We start from the raw sequence: 20,774 nt of genomic DNA, 5'->3' as shown, positions 1-20,774 counted from the left end.
CTAAATATGAATGACTTCTATAGCACAAACATTACTATTTCCTACAACAGCATGCCCTGCCACATGTTCTAGCAAATGGGGTCGTGTTATCTTTCGAACGTTTGTTGGATATGTAATCGGGTTAGCTTTGGGCTCGTACGACGCATTCATGTTTACGACCAAAAGGTAAACAAAGCGTTTCTAAAAAGAGTTCACCGTCTTTGGAACACCTTATGATTGATGACGAAATGAACGATATATTCATTTCAACATTTGGAACTCTAGAACTTTGACTAACGCGGAGTAAATTCAAAACAAACCAAATTACCAACGGTAATCAGAAACCACCATCACCACCACCACTGCACATGCCATCCGTTGTCGCAAAGAGAGGGGGCGTATTTATCTCCAAAGCAACCATCTGCCTTTTATAACGTATTCTGTGCTGTAAGTACTGTACTGTAATTCAAATAAAGCGCACGCGACAGAAGTTGGGAAAAATCCGTCCCTCAGTTGGATGAACCCGAACAGAAACAGTACCCGGGTCGAGATCAGCACGTGGTTGCACAATATTTGAACCCAAGCATCAACATCACCATCATCATCATCATCCCGTGTACCTCGTCCGTCTGGTCTATTTGTCTGGTGAAAAAGAAAACCCCAGAGCCACTACCTTTACCCATCTGAGCACAATACGCGAAGAACTCTTCCACTTCAGGGACTCCGTTGTCGTCGTCGTCGATCCACATGTTCCGGGCAATGCGCTCTATGAAATAAAAAAAAAATATAAGGGAAGTACAGCACTACTATCTGCATGTAAGCCCCAACCGAGAAAAGGTGGTGGGAATCATGATACTTGCGCTTTCCTCTCCGGTGTGTGGTCATATGCAGACATGTGCTCGTATAGATAAAAAAAAAATACTTCCAACGACTAGGAGAGCAGGCAAAAGCAAATATAGATAACAGAGCGACCGACCCGCGACTGTTTGACGTCGTCGTCGTCGTCGTCGCTGGAAGTTTTGATAACGTCGCCCGAAGAGCACCACTTAGTACTAATCACCGTTCCGTGCCGTCAACAACCAAATCCCGTAGTGTCCTTTGCGTTCCGCGTTCCGTATTCGTCGGTTTTGCTTTTCCCGTGAGATCGTCGGCCCTCGGTTGTTTGATCTGATTTCGTAACATCTGCCTTCCGAAATTAATCCGCCTGGGTGTAAATTTTTCGGGAAGTTTTAAGGAAATCGAATCGCAGCCACATCGCACACCACCAATAAAAAAGAAAAAAGAAGAAGAAGAGCAAAGAGCGATAAGAGTGAACGAGTGAGAAGCCTCCTTATCGATAGCAAAACGAGTCGGAAAGGAGCGATGCGCATATACGAAGTTTATCTAAGATAAGATTATTTTCTTTCTTTCCCCATTCCAGAAAAAAAAAAAAAGTTTCTCCGTTCCTTGCAACAAGTGTTAGTTGAAGAAGATTTCCTAGGGTTTAACGGAAAGTAAAGAAGAAGTGTGAGAAGCTAAGTTAATCGAAAAAGAAGGGAAAATCCCTTTCATTCCGTTGATAGTAAGAAGCTACGAAAAGAGCAAATCAGGAGGAAAAAGGTGGTGTTCATTTTTCTACCCATTTCGTGCATTCAGAGTGCGTTCTTTTGCGTGTGTCAGTGCGTGTCCAAGTCCGTTATTTTCCTCTGTGTCCTGTATATTTTCTGTGTGAGTGTCCAACCCTTCGTCTGCGACAAAAAAAAAGAGTAAAGTGTTCCTTTCAATAATCACCAACAACAATGCTTAATTCGTTGGAAGCGTTGGCCGGCAAGATTTCGCCAGGTTCGGGCAAGAGTTCGCCCTCGTCCGGGATCGATAGCAACGGCAACAAGGTGCTGCTCGGTGGATACGCCCACCATCATCACCATCTGCTGAGTGCGGCCAAGCATCCCTATCAGAAGCCGGGCCTGAGCAACAACAACAACAACAGCAACGTGGTGAACAATGCAATCATCAACGGAGGAGGGGCGCTGGTGGCGTCGGTCGTGGCTTCACCGGTGATCGCCAGCATCGGTAGCAGTAACGGAACCGGACCCGGTGGCGATCTGCACCACCCCCACCATCGGGTGCCGGACGTTGCGGCGGATGTGGCGACCATGCAGATCGAGATGAACGCCAAAGAAAAGTGAGTACCCCCAAACAATTTAGCCTGTAAATGGGCCTTATCTTTCGTAGTCGCACAGCGGTACAATTGGCGTTATCTTTCTGAAATAACGGTGAACCAACATAGTAAGCAACAATATTTGATTATTAGATGGTTGGTGTGCCATATGAGGGTGGAGATTTCTCCATACGTCTCATCTAAAGCTAACACATTTTTCAAATGTACAACTTGATGCATTTGCTTCATCATTTCTAATGTATTTGTTTATTTTGGAAACACACATTACTTACAGAAAACAACAGTAGGCTACGACCTAGGATTACGTGCTCGGTATTATTGTTCGGCGACTGTGTTAGGGAAACCCCTTTTTTCCCATCACGGAAACGCCTCGTTGTCTGATGACAAAATTGCACATTTTCGTGCACAAATTGAATTTGTTTGTACAATTTTCCAATATAGATTCGAGATTTGTTTGCTTTTCTCTGGCGTCCTGGAGAAAACCTTACCTTAATTTGAAGTATTTCTGGTTAATTGACTAGGTCAAGTACTAGTCGGTCATTGCGAGAATTTGTATGCACCACTTCCAAACTGTTACGCATTTGACCACAAACGTTTGGTTGCTGGGTACATTATCAAAGAGCTTTGGGGGTGATGTGGCTGGCATCAAGGCGAGCGAACGTTCAATGAAAATTAACTATTAAACAATAATAATTTATGGTGGTCCTGACAAAAACTGTTTTGTCGAGATGGTTGAGTAATGATGTTCTATTAGGGTGTTCATCACAGATGAGGCTGGCAAACTGTATGTTTTTTTAGAACGAGGGTGACGCGCTTGGCATAGATGATGATGATGGTCCGACCTTTTACCCCTACAAGGGTTTGAGCTGGACGATTTATCTTTAAGATAATTATATATGACATTTTAACCAGGTTAGCAAACAAAATCGAACTGGTTACAGCTACAGATATAAATTCCCTCTAGAGTTTACAGTTGCTTCACAGTGATATAAATGTGGAAAAGCTTAGTTCGCCATTTTGTCCACCTAAAATATTCATAAGTATTACAAGCAATCAAGAGTTCGTGAACAATCAACAAAGCATCCTATTACACTAGCAACCCCGCAATCTGATGCTATCATAATTTTCAGCAATGTCATGAATGCTCACGAACTCCCGATATTTGCCAGAAAACTTACTACTAACTCAAGGTGTCTTCCAAATAAGCTTCAAAATTACATTTTTTTTAATCACATGTTAAATTCAGTCCTCTATATCCGTAAAACGCGCGCGAGGCTCAAATCTTTGTAAACTACTTTTTTTGTTTAATCTACTACTATTAAATCGAATATTAAAAATCCATCATCACCATCGTGGCGAACAGAAATAGTTTTAACGGTGCTACAATAATTATTAAAAAGTCGTTATAACAGCTATCCATATAAAATAATCCGTTAGAGATAACTTCGTCAAGATACATAATTTGCCAATTCATAAAAAAAAATCAGTAGATAACTGTTCAAAAGACAGTTTAACGTGTGAAATGCAGTGTCTTTTAAATTCTGTAAGTGTTGCTGAACGTTTGATATGTCTAGGCATCGAATTGAAAACATTTATTCCTTTATAATATAATGAATTTTGTGAAGCACAAGTCAATAAATGTGGTGTCTTTACTTCAACCGCGTTTCTAGTATTATATCTATGAAAGTCACTTCCTCTTTCAATTCCATCACACATATATCGAGGCAGCAAACCATTAACTACTTTAAAAATGAACACCATAGTCAAATATACAATTCTTTGCTTCACCGACAACCATTGTAAGGCGTCTAGCGTCAAAGTTGAGGAAGTGATTCTATTACATCTCAATACCAAACGCATTATTTTACTCTGCAAGCGCTGGAATCTCGATATTTGTGTTTCATTGGCCAGAAATAAAATGGAAGGGCAAAAGTCTACATGAGGAGAGATGATTGATTTGTATAGCTGTATTTTACTGGCAATAGTTAAATCGTTTTTCAGTCGACATAGAATTCCATACTTCTTGGCATTTTTCTTGATGACATTGTCAATATGAGCTTAAGTTCATCATCAATAATCACGCCACGATTTTTAATCTCCCAAACGCGATCAATCGTCTCATCATCAATTACAACAGAGACGTACTCATTTACTCGATTCCGCGAACTTACCATAAATGTAGTTTTACTTGTATTGTATTCAACTGCTTATACTTCAACCATCTACTTAGAGAACGCAAATCTTCATTCAAGTGTAAAACGGCATAATCAAAATCCTTAGCTGCAATGAATAACACAGTATCATCAACGCAAAAAGATTAATGTCGCAAAATCGTAAAACACGTCGCAAGGCATTAATATACATAATAAATAACAGGGGCCCTAATACACTTCCCTGGGCACTACAAGGTTATTCCCCACGGGACTGGAAACAGAATCGTTAAAAACAGTCCGTTGAGTTCTGTCAGACAAATAGCTTTCAAACCATTTATATGCAGTACTCGTTATTCCAAAGCGCTTGATTGATCTTAACAATAAGGGCCTAGAAATTGTTTTAAAAGCGCGTTTAAGATCCAAAAAAACAGCAACAATCGTATCTTTACACTCTAAGTTAGTTTTCCACTTCGCTAATACCAAATTCAATGCGGTTTCACTAGAATGACCTTCCCGATAGCCCGATTGTTCTGGTATCAACAAACTATTAATATTTAAACACTCCAGCAGCTGGACTTTAACAACAAGTTCTAAAATGTTCTCTAATGTGTGCAATAAATGTTGATGGGACGAAACTCTTCGGCTTTAATCGTTCCAGCAACTTTTTGAATAGGGGCCACTAAGGATATCTTCCAAATTTGTGGCACATGTCCAGTTTGCAATGATTCATTAATAAGGTCCAGCAAGATGTGGCCAATGACATGAAAGCAATCTTGAATAACATTAACATTGACATTGTCTACTCCAGCCGATTTTCCTAATGAAAAGCAAATCACTCTAAGTTCATCTAATGAAATTGGGTGAAAACCTACAACTACTATTAACAGATTGTTTTATTTCGTCAGGTTCATCAACCAATTCAATGGATTGATAAATCAATGAAACAACTGTCTACAAAATAATCATAAAATTTAGATGCAATTACTTGTTCTGACTGTTCTAATGTGCCATTTAAAGTTATGGACAGCGGTTTGCAATTACTAGGTTATAATAAAGATTTCAAAATTTTTCATAACTCTTTGCTGTTGTTTTGATGCTGATCAATCTTCCTTTGAACATATTCACAACGAGTTTTCTTTATCGATTTTGAATACTTATTACGCGCGATTGTGTACCTATTCGAATGATTGTCATTATTTGATCTACAAAAAATTTTGAACTATTTGTCCCTTTTCCGTTTAAGACGCAAAAGATTCAAATTGTACCAGCTGTTCAAGTTTTTCAAAGAAACAAACATTTGCTCAACTAGTTGATTGGTACACGTTTTCAAAGCGATATTAAGAACAGCTGTATATTCATCTAAGTTACCGGCCGCGAATGGAAAATCAACGCTCCTCTCAACAACATTCGAAACAGCTTGCTTCGAATATTTCATCCTGCAGTTAAATTTTACAAAACTATTGTTATCGTTAACATAGTCTAAGACATTAATCTCTATGGTCTCATGATCGGTTATTTTCAAATCAGTATCCGTAACTGATCAAATGAAATCAACATTGGAATAAACGCGGTCAATTATAGTTCTACTGTGTCTGGAAATACGCGTATACTCATTTATCGTTTGCTTTAAATTGAAAAACTCAGATGAACGCTTCAAATGATTCAAATTATGATCATCACGCCATTTAATATTAAAATCACCAGCCAAAGTATTTAGTTTACTAGAATCAAGGAATGTCTCGAGCCAGTTCTCCAAAACTATCTAACTAACTAACTTAACTTTCATAGCTAGCTGCTTGTGGGGAGCCTTTCGTTGTGTATTAGAGAACACCACCACTCACCACACGCGGTGATTGAATTAGGATTGGGCGATCTCGGATCGATCTTTGAGAGATCAATCTTTTTGATCTCGATTTTCGATTTATAGGATCGATTCTTTATTTATTAAAAAATCATAAAAATCGATCTTTCCGTTCGATCTTTTCGATCTTCAAAGAAGCAAACCAATGTAATTTTTGTGCATCGAAAAACTGATTTTCTTGACCCCCAAACCTAAATTTAATGAACATACACTCAAAATTAGCATCAACGTAGTCGCTCTTAATGTTCTATAAAGTAGGGCGGATAATGGAAATTTGATACGTTGCCTCTTTCATTATTACGCATTACGACATTTAGGTTGACAACAGGGTTACTTTGATTCATTTCGCAAAAAAAGATGTTTTGTGGGATACTGGAATCAAAAGATATTATGATTATGATAATATTTTTGTATTTTAGTAGCACGAAGAGCTTGTAAAGTTTGTGTTTGGCGAGATGGACCAAACTATGGTCTTAGCCGTCTGTAAAGAGAACCACAAAAAAAAAAAAAAAAAAAAAAGTTTGTGTTCACTCATAAAACCTGACAACATCGCTGGTTTCTGTTTCACATATAAAACCTGACAATTTTACTCTTTCCTGATTCTTCACAAATAGTGATCCGAGCATCGCTGATTGTGACTCTTTGACAGCAAAATCAGCTGCAACACATTCCTTATAATCTCTTATTGTAACCTAATAATACAAAACATCATTTAAAGACTTCTAAATCAATTCTTCTGATAAGTATGACATCTCTCGAAAAACACGAGTAAATGAAAATTTAGATATGTTACTTTTGATATTTATTTTAAATTTTGACTGAAGACTCAAAATCCGGATACTTAGCCCATACATCTGGAAACGTTTCAAAATTTATTATCACTGCTTACTATGCTCAAAAAATCACTTAAATTTTGTCAGTAATAGTCATAATATTTAATTATAATTTCAATATCCGAGTTAACCGACCATCCTGTATTCGGTGAATTACGGTAATTCAGCATTATGAAGAAAAGATCGATCCTGCAAAGATCGATTCTATTGTACCGATTAAATCTAGAGGTGGGCAAAATGGTTCACTGAAGTGAGCACCTCTGAACCGTTCCGCTCATTACTGTGAGCTAGTTCTCCTGGTAAAGTTTCGGATAGACCTGTTTCCTAGATTCCCACCAAACTAGAGGATCACCTGATCTGGGCAAATATGACTCAGCCAAGAACTTATCCAATTCAATTACGCTTGCAGCTTTAGGATCCTGTTCTGTGTGCAATTTGCTGATTGTGTGATCGAACTGTTCCTAAATGGATGATTTAGCAACAGATGGTTGTGGCTCGGCCTGTTCAATTTCATCCATTGCTCCAATATTCTGCCGCATTTTTTCCACAATATCTTGGTACGCCGTGTTGAAGTTACCCTCATCTGCGAAACCTTGCTTCTTAAAACGGGAATCGAGAAGGACAGCCTGGGCTACTAATTTATTAGATTCTCTGTCCCCGAACCGCTTAATAAGGCCATCAGTTAGCTCATCTACCAGCATCATGACACACCGCGGGAGGTATTCATTTGCAAGTAATTTGATTTGCTCAGTCATAATTCGAGCCAGCACCGAGCTTTTAAAGAGGCCGAGAATTTGTACGCTTTGCCGAATTATGTCCCAGTCATTACTCTCCAACGTGCATCGTGTTGAGTCCAGAAGTACCAGAGTAGAAATTACAGCTTCTTTGTTAAGTAACATGCGTTCCAACATGTCGTATGAGGAGTTCCACCGGGTCGGAACATCCTGCTGGAGTTTAGAAACCTTTTTGCCATTAAACTCGGCATTTCTTGCAATTTTGAAGAAGCATGACTGCTTTTCTTGAAAAATTGCCCTTATCGACTGTGGCTTTGATGGAATTCGCTATGGCATTCTGTACAACGAGGTTCAATGAATGAGCAAAACATCCCAAGTGTCACATTTGCAAAATAGTTGCAGCCGACTTCATATTCGAAGCGTTATCAGTTGTAATTGCTGTAATTTTATTTTCGACGTCGAACGACAGAAGAACTTTGGTAACCCATGTCGCAATATTTTCACCTTGGCATGAACTCGGAGCACTCCAGCAAGAAAGATGTCAAAATACATTTTTTATTAATTAAATGAGCGGTAAGTGCGTAAAATCCGGTGTTGGTAATGCTGGTCCAACCATCGCAGGTTAAACAAATTGCAGAAGCGTCAATCAACTCACCTTTAACTTTTTCCATCAAGTCATTGTAGACAACTGGCAACAATCCATTGGACAATGTTTTTCTACTTGGAAGAACATAGGATGGGTTAAGTAGCTGCACAAATTTCTTGAATTCCATATCCTCCACAATTGAAAACGGATGGAGCTCCTTGCAAACCATTTTCAAGAGCTGAATGTCAATGAGTCTACTTTTCTGGATTGGTATGGGTTTGATTACTTCGACAAATCGTGCCATCGAAGTCTGTGAGGCAGATGGTATCGAAATTGAAGACGATCCAGTGACAGCAGTGTCGGATTTTGTAGCAGATTCTCGATTTTGAGTACTCACGTTCTGGCAAGTAGGTTGCGGTTCTACGTCTTCTGAGTTGACAGTGCAAGCAGTTGTAGTTGAAGATTTCGGTTGCTCCTGTGTTCCATCTCTGTTCAGCGTTCATATGGCTCTTTAAATTTCCCGAAGATCCTGATGACATAGCGATGCTGGCTTTGCAGTGACGGCATATACCTCTGCCTTCTTCTTTTTTTAAATGGTACCAGATATCACTGGTGACCCTTCCTTGGGGCAGCATTTTAATCTACCATAAGAATTCATCGAATGTTTTAAATTGCTGACAGCAAGCAACGAAAACCTTATAATGCAATTCCAACGTTAAAAACAATCACTTTTAAAAATATTAATTGGCAAATAAGTATTGAACTGAATGAAATGCGGAAAAACGAACAACTGGCTCCAAGAGGTTGCAGTCATGGGTGTTCTTTCATTGCAAAATATTAGAAATCACATATCAAAGAAAAATATGGACGAGAGCGTGAGAGACAAACGTTTGTTAGTTTCAGTGATGCCACATCGGCTGACTTCTTGATAGTTGCCCCATACCAGAGCCTTTTCTTATTTTCAATAATAGTAGCAATTTGTAAACAATGTCCACTTCAAAAATAGTTTCAGAATTTGGCTACTCTTTGCATATAGCAGCTACAAACCACGCAATATTAAGTATGATGCTGGTTTGGTGAAGTTAAAACCAGCAGCTCATATTTTGTGTATAAATTTCTGTACACCTGGCAGCGCTGGTTGGTAGTCTACGTTCTTGATCTCCTGCCAGTCACATTCATTTTTTTCATATGTGGTTCATTCATCAAATAGCACTAAGATATTTTCCGTCAGCACCAGTCGCTTTGTTCAACTATCACGGAGAGAAAAAAAATCTAGTTTTAAATAAATAAAATATGACGTAAGTTCAAACTGGAATTAAAGTTGGGCTGTATTTGAAACGACGTTCATAGTAGAAGTCGATTCCTAAATTCATATTGCTTCGATATGAAGGGGAGTAGAATGCAATCATCGACAAAGTTATTCTCAAACAAAAACAGATTGTTATAACCAAAGCTCAGGTTGTTAGAAAAGAACAATGCTTAAAAAATATAGCTATACTACAATCTTAGGATGAATCAACTAAAAATAATGGTAAATTATTTCAATTATCAATAAAAACAAACATCATCTGCAAAAAATTGGTTTTCTCTCCGTGTAGTTCTAGCAGCAGCAATCAGACGCTTTCGTTCAGCTCCGGTTCGTGCTCTCATACAGTTCAATCGTTTACATAACTCATAATCATAACTTTACATTTACATAGCTCAGCTGTCACAATCAAATGCTCTCGTTCAGTTCAATCAGTCCATGCTCAAGATATCTCCAGCTCAGCTGTCACACAGCATTCAAACGCTCGCGCTCAGTTCCGATTTGCGCTCTCGCGTAGTTGAAACAGTTCAGCTATCACTTCTGTTTTGCTGTGGTGATGGTGAGCGGGTGAGCTACCGTTCATTTTAATAGAGCGTTCGTTCACTCGTTCAGCCTGTTGAAGTAGCTCCTTAACTCAGTTCATGAGCGGGTTGCCCACCTCTTTAAATCGATGGACCGATTCTAGTGCCGTAAATAAAATCGATCCTTTACTGAAGATCGCCCAATCCTAGATTGAATAATCACCTTTCGGTGAGACGGGATGAAATTCAATGTTGAAATCTGTGTTAGGGAAAGCGCTTTTTGCAGGCAATCGGAGATAAAATTAATGATCATATCAACAGTTGCACATTCGTGAAATTTTTAATAGTGACCTCTGAAAAATTATAAAATTTCCCATCGATTGGCATATTAAGAATTAAAATTCATCATCTCTGGTTTATACGAAAGTTAGAAGATACTGAGAGGTAAGAGACGCGTGTGTGAGAAAATTTGCGAAAAATCTAAGGGCACCGGTGGATTCGAACCCACAATTCCCATTCAGAACACGAGTGCATTTCCATTTATACAACGGTGGACCTATGGTATACGGATGTATTTGGCTAATGGCATTTGAGTTTCGAATCCGTTTCCCTCCCTAGTATTTTTTCGGAAGCGTTCTCTAATACACACCAATCATCTATTAGCGACGATATGTGCTTGTACCGCACCACTCAGTATCGGTCGATGTGAACAAACACAGCTCATATGTGTTCTACATCACACATGTTGGATAAGGGATGTCCAATGCAGTATGAATAGAGTCTCTGGATCAAAGTCAGACCAGTTTCATGCCGCGAATGACATTGTTTTTGAAATTGCACCCCCAATAATGTTGTCTAAAAATACATGGTATGTTAGATTTAAAAATATGAGAACTGACATCCGATTGATGACCTTGACAAAGGACCATTTTGTCGTGATGGTTAAATAATGCTGAGGGTTCAACATATATGAGGCTGGTGAGCTGTATGTTATTAGGAACGAGAGTGACGTGCTTGGTATAGATTGCCCACAGCGACTCACGAAGAGCTACTGATTCCGATCAGTAGCGGTGCGGCTTCCTCCTCCTTCTTCGCTGAATGGACGCTCATGTGGGCTGCAGCTCACTGCTTGCGTACCACTTTTCGTTGTGTACTGAAGAACAATGTTCAACGCCACGCGCCTAAAGCACTGCTACTGCTGCTGCTGATGACGACCGATCGGACACCATCGCCGAGACCGGATGGAAATCATTTTTGGAATCTGTGTTAGGGAAAGTGCTTTTTGCAAGCAATCGGTGATAATTTTGAACACCATTGCAACAGTTGGAAATTTGTGTAATTTCCAGTGATCTCCAGTGTTCATTTCAGCAGATTTGTAGATTATTTTCCAATCGATTGACTTGTTTAGAATTAAAATCCATCCGCTATTGACAGAGTTATACGTGGTCAAAACCTGACCACTTTTCGTAACGCGGACAATTTTGATTTTTTTTTAATTGCGCCCCCAATATGTTGTCGAAAGACATAATCCTACGTCAAAATACAATGGGTATTTTTTTTAAACAAGCCTCTAAAACGTGTACCCCACATCAAAGTCAAAACCATGATCATCATTGTCCATCTGCAAAAATTCAAAAACTATGATGCATTACTGATCAATATCAAACCACTCTCATCAAAAACGCCTCATCAAATGAATCGTTAAAGCAAACTATAAAACACAATGTGATATATTTTACCAAAGGTTTGAATAAGTAAATGAGTCTATCCCAAATCTTAAGGCTCCCGAGCTAAGTCAAATAACGAACCAGCTCTGGGCTGAAAGTCTATATGATAAACATGAAGAAGAAAAAAAGAACCTGATATACCCTATGCAACAAGTCTAGCTATTGACCAGTTCCAAGCCAAATAAGATAAACAAATAACAATTCAAGACTCGATCTTTTCAGATTTCCATGAAACTTTGCGTTATTATGTATTATGGGCAATCATTTACATTTTTGCAAAAAAAATCGGCCATTTTAGATCTTTTAATTTTTCTCAAAATGGCCACTTTAACATTTTTTTTTATTGAAAGCACTAAAACGTCATTTCTGATCGGAATGACGTCCGAGCATTTCCTGCCCAAAACGGAAAAGAAAATATCAGTTTTGTCTCGACCCCGTCCGATTTGAATGAAACATTGCTACCATGATAAATTTGAAAAAAAAAGTTATCGGCAAAATATGGTTTTCATAGGGTCACTCTAACGACAACTTTAAATAAAATGTGCTAGTACATTTGTCTCAATATTTGGAAATTTAGTGTCTTCGGAGAAGTTTTTGTGCTTGAAAATTCCCTTCTTTTGTTGTTTCCAAACGTCAGGATGGTCCTGAAATTAGAGGATTTAAAAAAAACTATCTTTTTTGTTTTACAAAATAAAGACATGTGTTGTTTAAAAAAGTTGTAGTTGAAATAATTTCAAGCATTTTTGTCCAAGATATTTTTTTTCTATCTCTTAACGTTCTCGTTTTAGAGTAATTTTTTTGGAGTCGATTGAAAAAAAAAATAGTTTTTTAGCTCTTACTTTTTTATTTAAAATTTCTCATGAAAGTCATCTTCTAGAGACTTTTAAAGCTCTTTTAGACGGATGTTGTATAACTGAGGTTGTTGTCTATATCTCTTCTAATAAAAAAGATATACCCAATTATAGTTAAAAATTTGAATAAATACAAATTTATTTTAAACGAATTTAAAAATAACATCCCTCTAGTTTTTTTATAATATTATTTAGCATAACATACGTCCTTTCTAATGCCTTAAAAACTTTTTTTTTGTTGGCCCCAACTCGAGATATTAAAATTTGAAAAGGGCATATTTTTGGTAGAAAAACGTCAATACCTGATGATCGGCGAAAGATATTGACATAGTCTGTGCAGCAAAAATTTGAGCCTTTTAAAGATCTAAAAGTTATTTGAAAATACTTTTACTGAGAAATTTTCAATAAGAAAACCAGAGCAAAACAACTATTTTTTAGAGGCACCCTAACTCAACTCAAGAAAAATAGCTCTAAATCGGTCAATTAAAGAAAAACCAAAAAGTTTTTTACAAAGTTGCTTGAAATTAGTTCAGTTATAACTTTACCGAAGAATGTATACCTTAATTTCTTAAAAAAGTTAGATGTTTGATTTCAATGAAAATAAGAACCACCCAAGAATTCATTGCCATGAAATTGAGGGCGTAACTACAAGGAACAACTTTGTAGAAGATACTTTTAGACCAAAGTTTCAATTAATCATTTTTTGTTGTTTTTGACATCATCCACATCCAGAGGGCTAGTCACTTTCAAATGTATGGGAATGGTAGGAAACCATTTGGAAATGCATGAAAATTTTCAGTTTTTATTCATTATCGTCATTATGAGCAGTTTTAGATGCACAAAAATTGCACGAGTACATTACTATGGTGATATAGGAAACACTCGTTTATTTGTTTCCTTCTGTGAAAGCATGTTTAGACACAAATCGTGGATTTTCTGATATTCTCCATACTGCAAAAATGATTTTCCTACCACTGAAGGGACGACATCTCTCGGATCTTCAGTATAGCTACTACTCAAATCATATAATTAATTTCAGGCTCAAAACATATCCTTCCACCTAAATCTGCATTCTGGACCACTGTGTAATGGGTGCATTTATATTGTATAAGGGGCTGTTTATAAACTACGTAGACAGTTTAGGGGGGGGGGGGGTTTGACAATTACCCACGGCCCATACAAATTTTAAAATTTTTGTATGGAAAATTGTCTACGCAGGGGGAGGAGGGGGGTCAAGAATCCCAAAAATCTGTCTACGTAGTTTATGAACAGCCCCTAAAAACAGGACAAGTAATAAGATGGTTCGGGGCAAAAAGAACACAGCAGGTAAACAAACACCTGCAGAGCAAGGAGAGGAGTGAACTGGCTGGTTGTGAGCCATATGAACTGCGTCATCTTAACCATAATTTGCATCACCACAAATACACTTTTCAACAATCTTCAACTGGAACGTACTCACCAAATCACTACACCCGGGAGCGCATTCCCGATGCTTCCACGCATATTTTTCTCTAGTCATCCCTAAACAATTCCTCCTCCAGCGACTCCAACCACACAACAACCAAATATCACTTTTCTTCAACACGTTGATTAAAATGTCTTCTCACAAAATCGGCTGACATTTTGAAGAGTTGTCCCCCAAAATATTCTTTTCAAAATCTAAATGGGTTGATGAGCGTTTTAGAAGAATAAAAAGTTGCAATCCCACTTTTTATAACAAGGTATCAAAACGAGATTTCACTTATTTGATCACATCTCCGGAACCAAATGACTAATCAGGATTAAATTCAATCTATCTTCCAGTCAACTAAGTAAGTTTCACGTACACACATACAAACATTTTACGATCTCGTCAAGCTGGACATTATTTTTGAAATTATCAAACATCTAACAAGCGAGTTGCTCTTGGATAATAAGTTCTTACAAATAACCCTGCAAAATCAAGTCTAATTGGGTTTTGTTGTACCAAATTGTTTTTTCAGTGTCCCTCAACTCCCAGCCCCTCGAAGGGTAGCCCCCAACTCGAATTAAAACAATTTGTTGAATACACCGTCGCCTTATCGTCAGCATCTGGAAAAACCATCCCAACTGAATTAATCCTACTACAACACCAACAACAACAACACAGTCACGAAAGGCTTCGCCCGAAATTTTTGTTTGTTTACCGGTCTTGTTAAGGCCATGTTTGCCATCGAAACACTACTGCTGTTGAATTCCGGACTCGGGTGAACTTCCGCCTGTGGCAACAATCGACACCGTTGGGTGTGGAGGCGGTGCGACGAGTGTCAATGATAATCAAAATACGCTTATTCAGATCCCCTCTCGAGCCGACTTCGTCAGCAGGACACTTGTCAGTCATCATTTTCCCAATTCCACTCCTGCCAATTTCTGCGGTTTGCTTTCCATTGGACTGAGGGTGCTTCGCGTTAGGTAGATTGGATGGATTCGTAGGCCTGGTTGGGTGTGGGAACGTTTTTCCCCGAATTGATGCTGGCCAATTAAATGAAACCGCAATAGTGCTCCTCCACCATCATCGCGCCAGCCACTCAGTGCAAGGAAAAGCAACGTAAATCAATACAGCACGATCAGCAGCGCTTGCAGAGATTCGATTGCACATCAACGTGCTGTGCATTTGGGGCGTGATTGATGTGATGGGACGTGAAGCAAAAGAGCGCGCGCGAGAAAACTGTTGATGGGGAATCGAATCGAATCAATATCTCCATCTCCAACCATCACAGCAGGATAGAAAAGTTGAACATCGATCGAGAAATTCATCCACACCGTTCTTCTGCACTCATTAATTAATTCAACCTTAAAATGTTATTCTACCCACCATCCGTGGAATTCTTTCGGATTGAAAATATTTACCTAAGCACCTTTCTAAAAATTTTAAGGTTATTATTTCACGTTACCTTTCAGCGTAACATAAACATCATTTTACCCTTTCTCGCTGGAAATGGGAAAACCACTGCGAGAGAAAAAAAAATACACTTCATCTGCTAATTAGAGGAACCCAGCCCGCGACAGGTAGACTAAATGAAACTCCGGAAAGTAAAAAATAAACAACGCATTTCCTTCCACTCATCCCCCGCAGTTTGGATGGAGTTTCAATACACGGTTGGAGGGTTTGGTTCCCTCTAACTAAGCCCCAAACGAACGGGGAAAGAATCGCTACAATTAATATTTACATAAATTATGATAAACTCGTGTAGTCTTACAAACCATGCCTCTACTGCCAACTTTTTCCGGGAACCCTTCCTCGATTTTACCGCAGTAGCACAAGTGAAACAAATGCCAGGCTCGTATTTTTGTTTGGGTTGTTTTTATTTGCTTCAAAATGAAAGGGGATGAGAGGGTTTCGAAATTTAATTCATTGCTTAAATGGGAGGATAAAGTAGAATGCAATTAATTTTGAATGTCTAATTTCAACGAGTCTGATGAGCGTTATATTTTTTATTGCTTTCAGAAGCATTCGGATATCAAAAATCATGAAATTATCAAAATTTCTTTTTAGAATAGATGGGTATTCCATTCAAATCTATTTATCTCGTTTTTTCTGACTAAAGTGGTAAATTTGGAGCTGGTTGATGATTTTTAAGATGTGTGCACTCCACCCAATTTAATTACATGCACCCCTTTAAAGAGCTCCCCTAATTCTCGCGTTACTTTTCAAAAAGACGAATTATATTAATGTCTCTCTCTTTCGTAAATAACTCAGCTAGAAAAACGTTTCCTGTCCTCTTTGCCGTATTAGAAACTAGAACTGTTGCTTCTTCCATTGAACTGTGTGTCGAAAATATCAGGAAATATTTCAACACATCCGTGGCAAAGGGAAAGTCGATGAAAAGAGTCATAACATGTAGGACCTACTGAAAAATGACACAAGAATTATGTTTTATTACTGCATGTGCACACAATGTTGTGCCTTCTAATTGACACTGGAACAGTGCTGCATAATCTTGATAAAATACACGGGGACATTCAAAATTCTGCTTTGGTTACTCATTTGAGCTAATAGCCAGTAAACCATGTCAATTTCCAGTGACAATGCTGTCAGCACCCCCCGAGTATCTAGACAGAAAACCTTAGTTACACGTACCCACTTACAAATTGTAGATGTCTCCACCGTACGTAAGCAATGGGGTCATCCATCGTTGGTGGCACAACTTTTTTCACATCACAAAACATTTTTTTGTTGTGGACGTCGAAACCATGCCATGAATAAATTTTGAGTGAAACGTATTACTGATGCAGCATTGTTTTCTTTATATCTTTGGAATTTGATCGATTTGATGAAATCAAAATTTATTATTGAGCATCAGGGTTACTGCCACTCACTTCGCTATAAAAAATGTTTTTCGAAATTATGGAATTATTGGATGCTAAAATAATATTTTGTACTTGTGAGTTATAAGAAGAAGTTGTATTTGACACATAAAACCTGTCAATTTCGCTTTCAGTGCGTCACAATCAGCGAATTTATGACTTGACATACACTGATTGTGACGCACTGAAAGCAGTAGTGACAGGTTTTATGTGTCAAACACCTAGTTTACAACCTTTTCAACTTACTAGTAATAATTATCATTATAATATCTAATGATTTCATAATTCCGAAAAACAATTTTTTTATAGCAAGTGAGTGGAAGCAACCCTGATTGAGCATTATGGATTTTAATTCAAGTCTGAGTTGGTTAATTCCCCGGGGGCATTTGGGGCATACCCAGAACTGACTAATGTGGTTGGTTATCATATTTTGAAGTAATTTATTTTGTCTTATGATAGGTTTTATTCCTTACTGGTCAAATTTAGTACCATGGCTCACATTCCCCGGAACATGTTCCTGCCACATTTCCAGAATCAGTTGACCGATTGTGAATCTGTTCAATAATGTTCTATGGGTGAGGATATGGGATCATGATACATTGCATTTGGTGGGTGTTGCGTGCAATTCGCATTACTGGTTACCGAGAAATACGACTTAGTTCCCAAAATCTATGTTTTTCAGAACTTGTCCCACCCATATCTTCGGAAACAGTTGACCGATTCGAAATTTGTTCAACAGAATTCAATGTGATCATAATACCTTTTATTTGCTGGTTGCTTAATCCGGTTATGTGGTTGCCGACAAACACCATTTAGTTCCCAAATTCTGCGATTTCGGGTCTTGTTCCAACCATATCTCCGGAACCAGTTAATCGATTAAAAATCTATTAATTTACATTTACAGAGTCATGGTACCTTTCATTTGATGCTTGTTGCGTTCAATTCGGTAGAATGGTTGCCGGTTGAAGGTTTTTTTTTTTGAGAATCAAGTCTATCAGTGACTAATGAAAACCAATGTTGCTTATGAAAACCAATATCATCCAAAAGTCTGTCAAGAATAATGACAAACCTCAGCACTGATTGGAAGAACTTGTTTACGATTAGCTCGCGATACATCTTTAGAAAACAAGCAAGGTAGAGCGCAATTCATTAAATTCCAAAATGTTGTGTTGCTAGCCATCGATATACTTTTGTTTGTTTTTCATGTATTTATTTGTTGATTAATTAATTAATTGAGGTAGATATTTTGCTATTTATTTATTTATTTTTCTACTTATATATTAATCAAATCATTATTTTTTATATTAATCAAATAATTTTTTTTTAATCAAATCATTATTTTTTTTTTTTTTTTTTTATTATCTTATTTATTAAGTCATTTATTTGTTTATTTATTTATATTTTAATTTAATTATTTCATTTGTGCTATTTTTTGTAATTTGTTTACAAATTTTGTAAATTATACATTAAATAATTAATTTACTTACTTATTTGTCAATATATTTATTTATTCATTTTTTTAGTCTTTTATACTTTTTTTTCATTCATTTATTTTTTTTTTATTAATTAGTGTACTGATTTTAAATTTCTTCATTTATTGATTAATTTATTTTTATTTTTATATATTGATATGTTAGTTGTATTTGCTTATTTGTATATTAATTTATTTATTAACTTCTTTTTTTAATTGCTTTTTTAACATTTTTTATTGCTCAAGTTGCTCATTTATTTTATTTTTATGCAATTATTTATTTATTAATTAATTTTTGTAATTATTTTTTCATTTATTTATTTATTACTTTATTTTTTAATTCATGTAAATATTTTATTTTAAATATTTTAGCATATATTTAGCATTTTTTTTAATTTATTTTAAATTTTTCATTGATTTATTTATTTATTTATTAATTTATTTATAAATTTATTTTTTATTAATCAATTAATTAATTTATTTATTTATTTATTAATTTATTGATTTATTAATTTATTTGTTTATTTTCTTAAGTAATTTATTTCTTTATTTATAAATTTACTCACTTATTTATTTATGATTTACGGTTTAGCGAAATTGCGTCAATTGAATTGTTTATAGGAAAGTTTGAACATACTGAGAGGTAAGCACATATCATCGGTAAGAGACGTGTGTGTGAGAAATATTGCGAAAAAATCTAAGGGCACCGGTGGGATTCGGTAAGATATTTATTTATTTATATTTATCTGTATTTATTTTCACTTATATATTTGTTAATTTATTTATTTATTTTCTTATTTATTTATTTATTTATTTATTAATACGTTTATTTATTAACTGATTTATTTATTTATTGATTTAAGCTTTTATTGTTTATATTGATTTATTTGTTTATTTATTTATTTATTTATTTATTTAGGTATGTTTAAATTTTTAATGTACTTATTTACTTAATTATTTTTTTATATATATTAAATTAGTTATTAATTTAATAATTTATTAATTGATTGATTTGTTTGTTTTATTTATTAATTTATACATTTATATATTTATTAAATTAATTATTAAGTTTTCTATTTTTTAATTTTTTACTTCATTATTTAATTTATTTATTTATTCATTTAAATTCATTTATTTATTTATTTATGTATACATTTATAAAATTCTTTTTATATTTATTTATTTATAAATATTTATTTATTTATTCATTTATTTGTTAAATCATTATTTTTCATATATCTTAAAAAAATATTTTTTTTTTATTTAATAATTAAATTATTTATTTACTTATTTATCTATTTATTTATTTATTTACTTAATTATTTATTTAACAATTTATTTATTAATTAATTTCTTTATTCATTCCGATTATAGTTGCAATGTTACTTGGGTTGAAACTTGATTGATTTTTGCTGCTTTAAGGGGAAGGTTCTGGTTAAAAAAAATATATATTGCGAAAAATTATCAAAAATCCAAGAAAATCATTTTCTTCCTTACATTTTTTCTATCTCATCATGAAAACAAAAATCGGACTCTCAACTAAGCCGAAAAGTCGATGTTTTGTGGTTTTTTGAGTCCAACTTTATGCCAAAATGAGCTATTAAAATGTTTTTGCACGTGAATTTGTTTTGAAAAATTAGAAAAAAAAATGATTTTTGTTAGACTTTTGAAACCTTTTTCCAATATTTTTAGAAAAATCAAAAAGTAATTTTTTTGAACTTCCCTCAAAGGCAAAGGCTATACAGTTCCTGCAATTTTCGAGCTGTTCTCAGAACAGTCCTGATGATCCCCGAATTTTCCATAATTTCACTGAACTAAATACTTGGAAGTTGACGTAATTTCCTTATAAATATACTGACTTCTTTGTACTTCTCTGAAATTCTCATAGTTCCCACAATTGTCCTGGACTAAATAAAACTGTTTTAAGTAATTTTGAAGTTTTTGAAACTATCATGAAACTCACGGAACTTTCCTTTATATCTACGAACATCCCTGAACTTCTCAGAACTTCTTAAAGTTCCCTCATAAGTCCCTGAATTTTCTGAAATTCTAGGATGTTCCTGAAGCTTTAACAATTCCCCATTACTTCTTCTATTTTTTTGTTATTCCCCTGAAGTTGCTCTAACTTTGCTGGAGCTTTCTGGATAAATATTCCCTGCAGTGCTCGGGACTTCTCTTTAATTCTTCAAATTCTGCTGAAGTCTTGGTAATGACCGAAATTTATTTGATCCAAAGAATCCCTTAACTTCCTAGAAAATCCCTGAA

General features: G+C 35.8%; 1 protein-coding gene across 2 annotated transcripts in view; it reads left to right on the top strand.

Moving 5' to 3' along the window:
- The first annotated feature begins 728 nt into the window (after nucleotides 1-728).
- The window catches only part of bru1 (bruno 1), a 756,396-nt gene continuing 736,350 nt past the window's right edge, over nucleotides 729-20,774 (top strand). Inside the window, exon 1 of one of the 2 annotated variants that reach the window (XM_065222372.1) lies at nucleotides 729-2,143. In XM_065222372.1, coding sequence (XP_065078444.1) covers nucleotides 1,758-2,143 — 386 coding nt within the window. In that variant the 5' untranslated portion in view covers nucleotides 729-1,757. The remainder of the gene's footprint in view (nucleotides 2,144-20,774) is intronic. The other variant, XM_065222373.1, reaches the window with a different exon arrangement.

This window comes from Ochlerotatus camptorhynchus, unplaced genomic scaffold (assembly GCF_037179485.1).
Source record: "Ochlerotatus camptorhynchus isolate MF236.1 unplaced genomic scaffold, CSIRO-AGI_Acam_v1.1 ptg000167l, whole genome shotgun sequence".
NCBI classification, from domain to species: domain Eukaryota; kingdom Metazoa; phylum Arthropoda; class Insecta; order Diptera; family Culicidae; genus Ochlerotatus; species Ochlerotatus camptorhynchus.
This window is presented reverse-complemented; position numbering and strand designations above follow the sequence as displayed.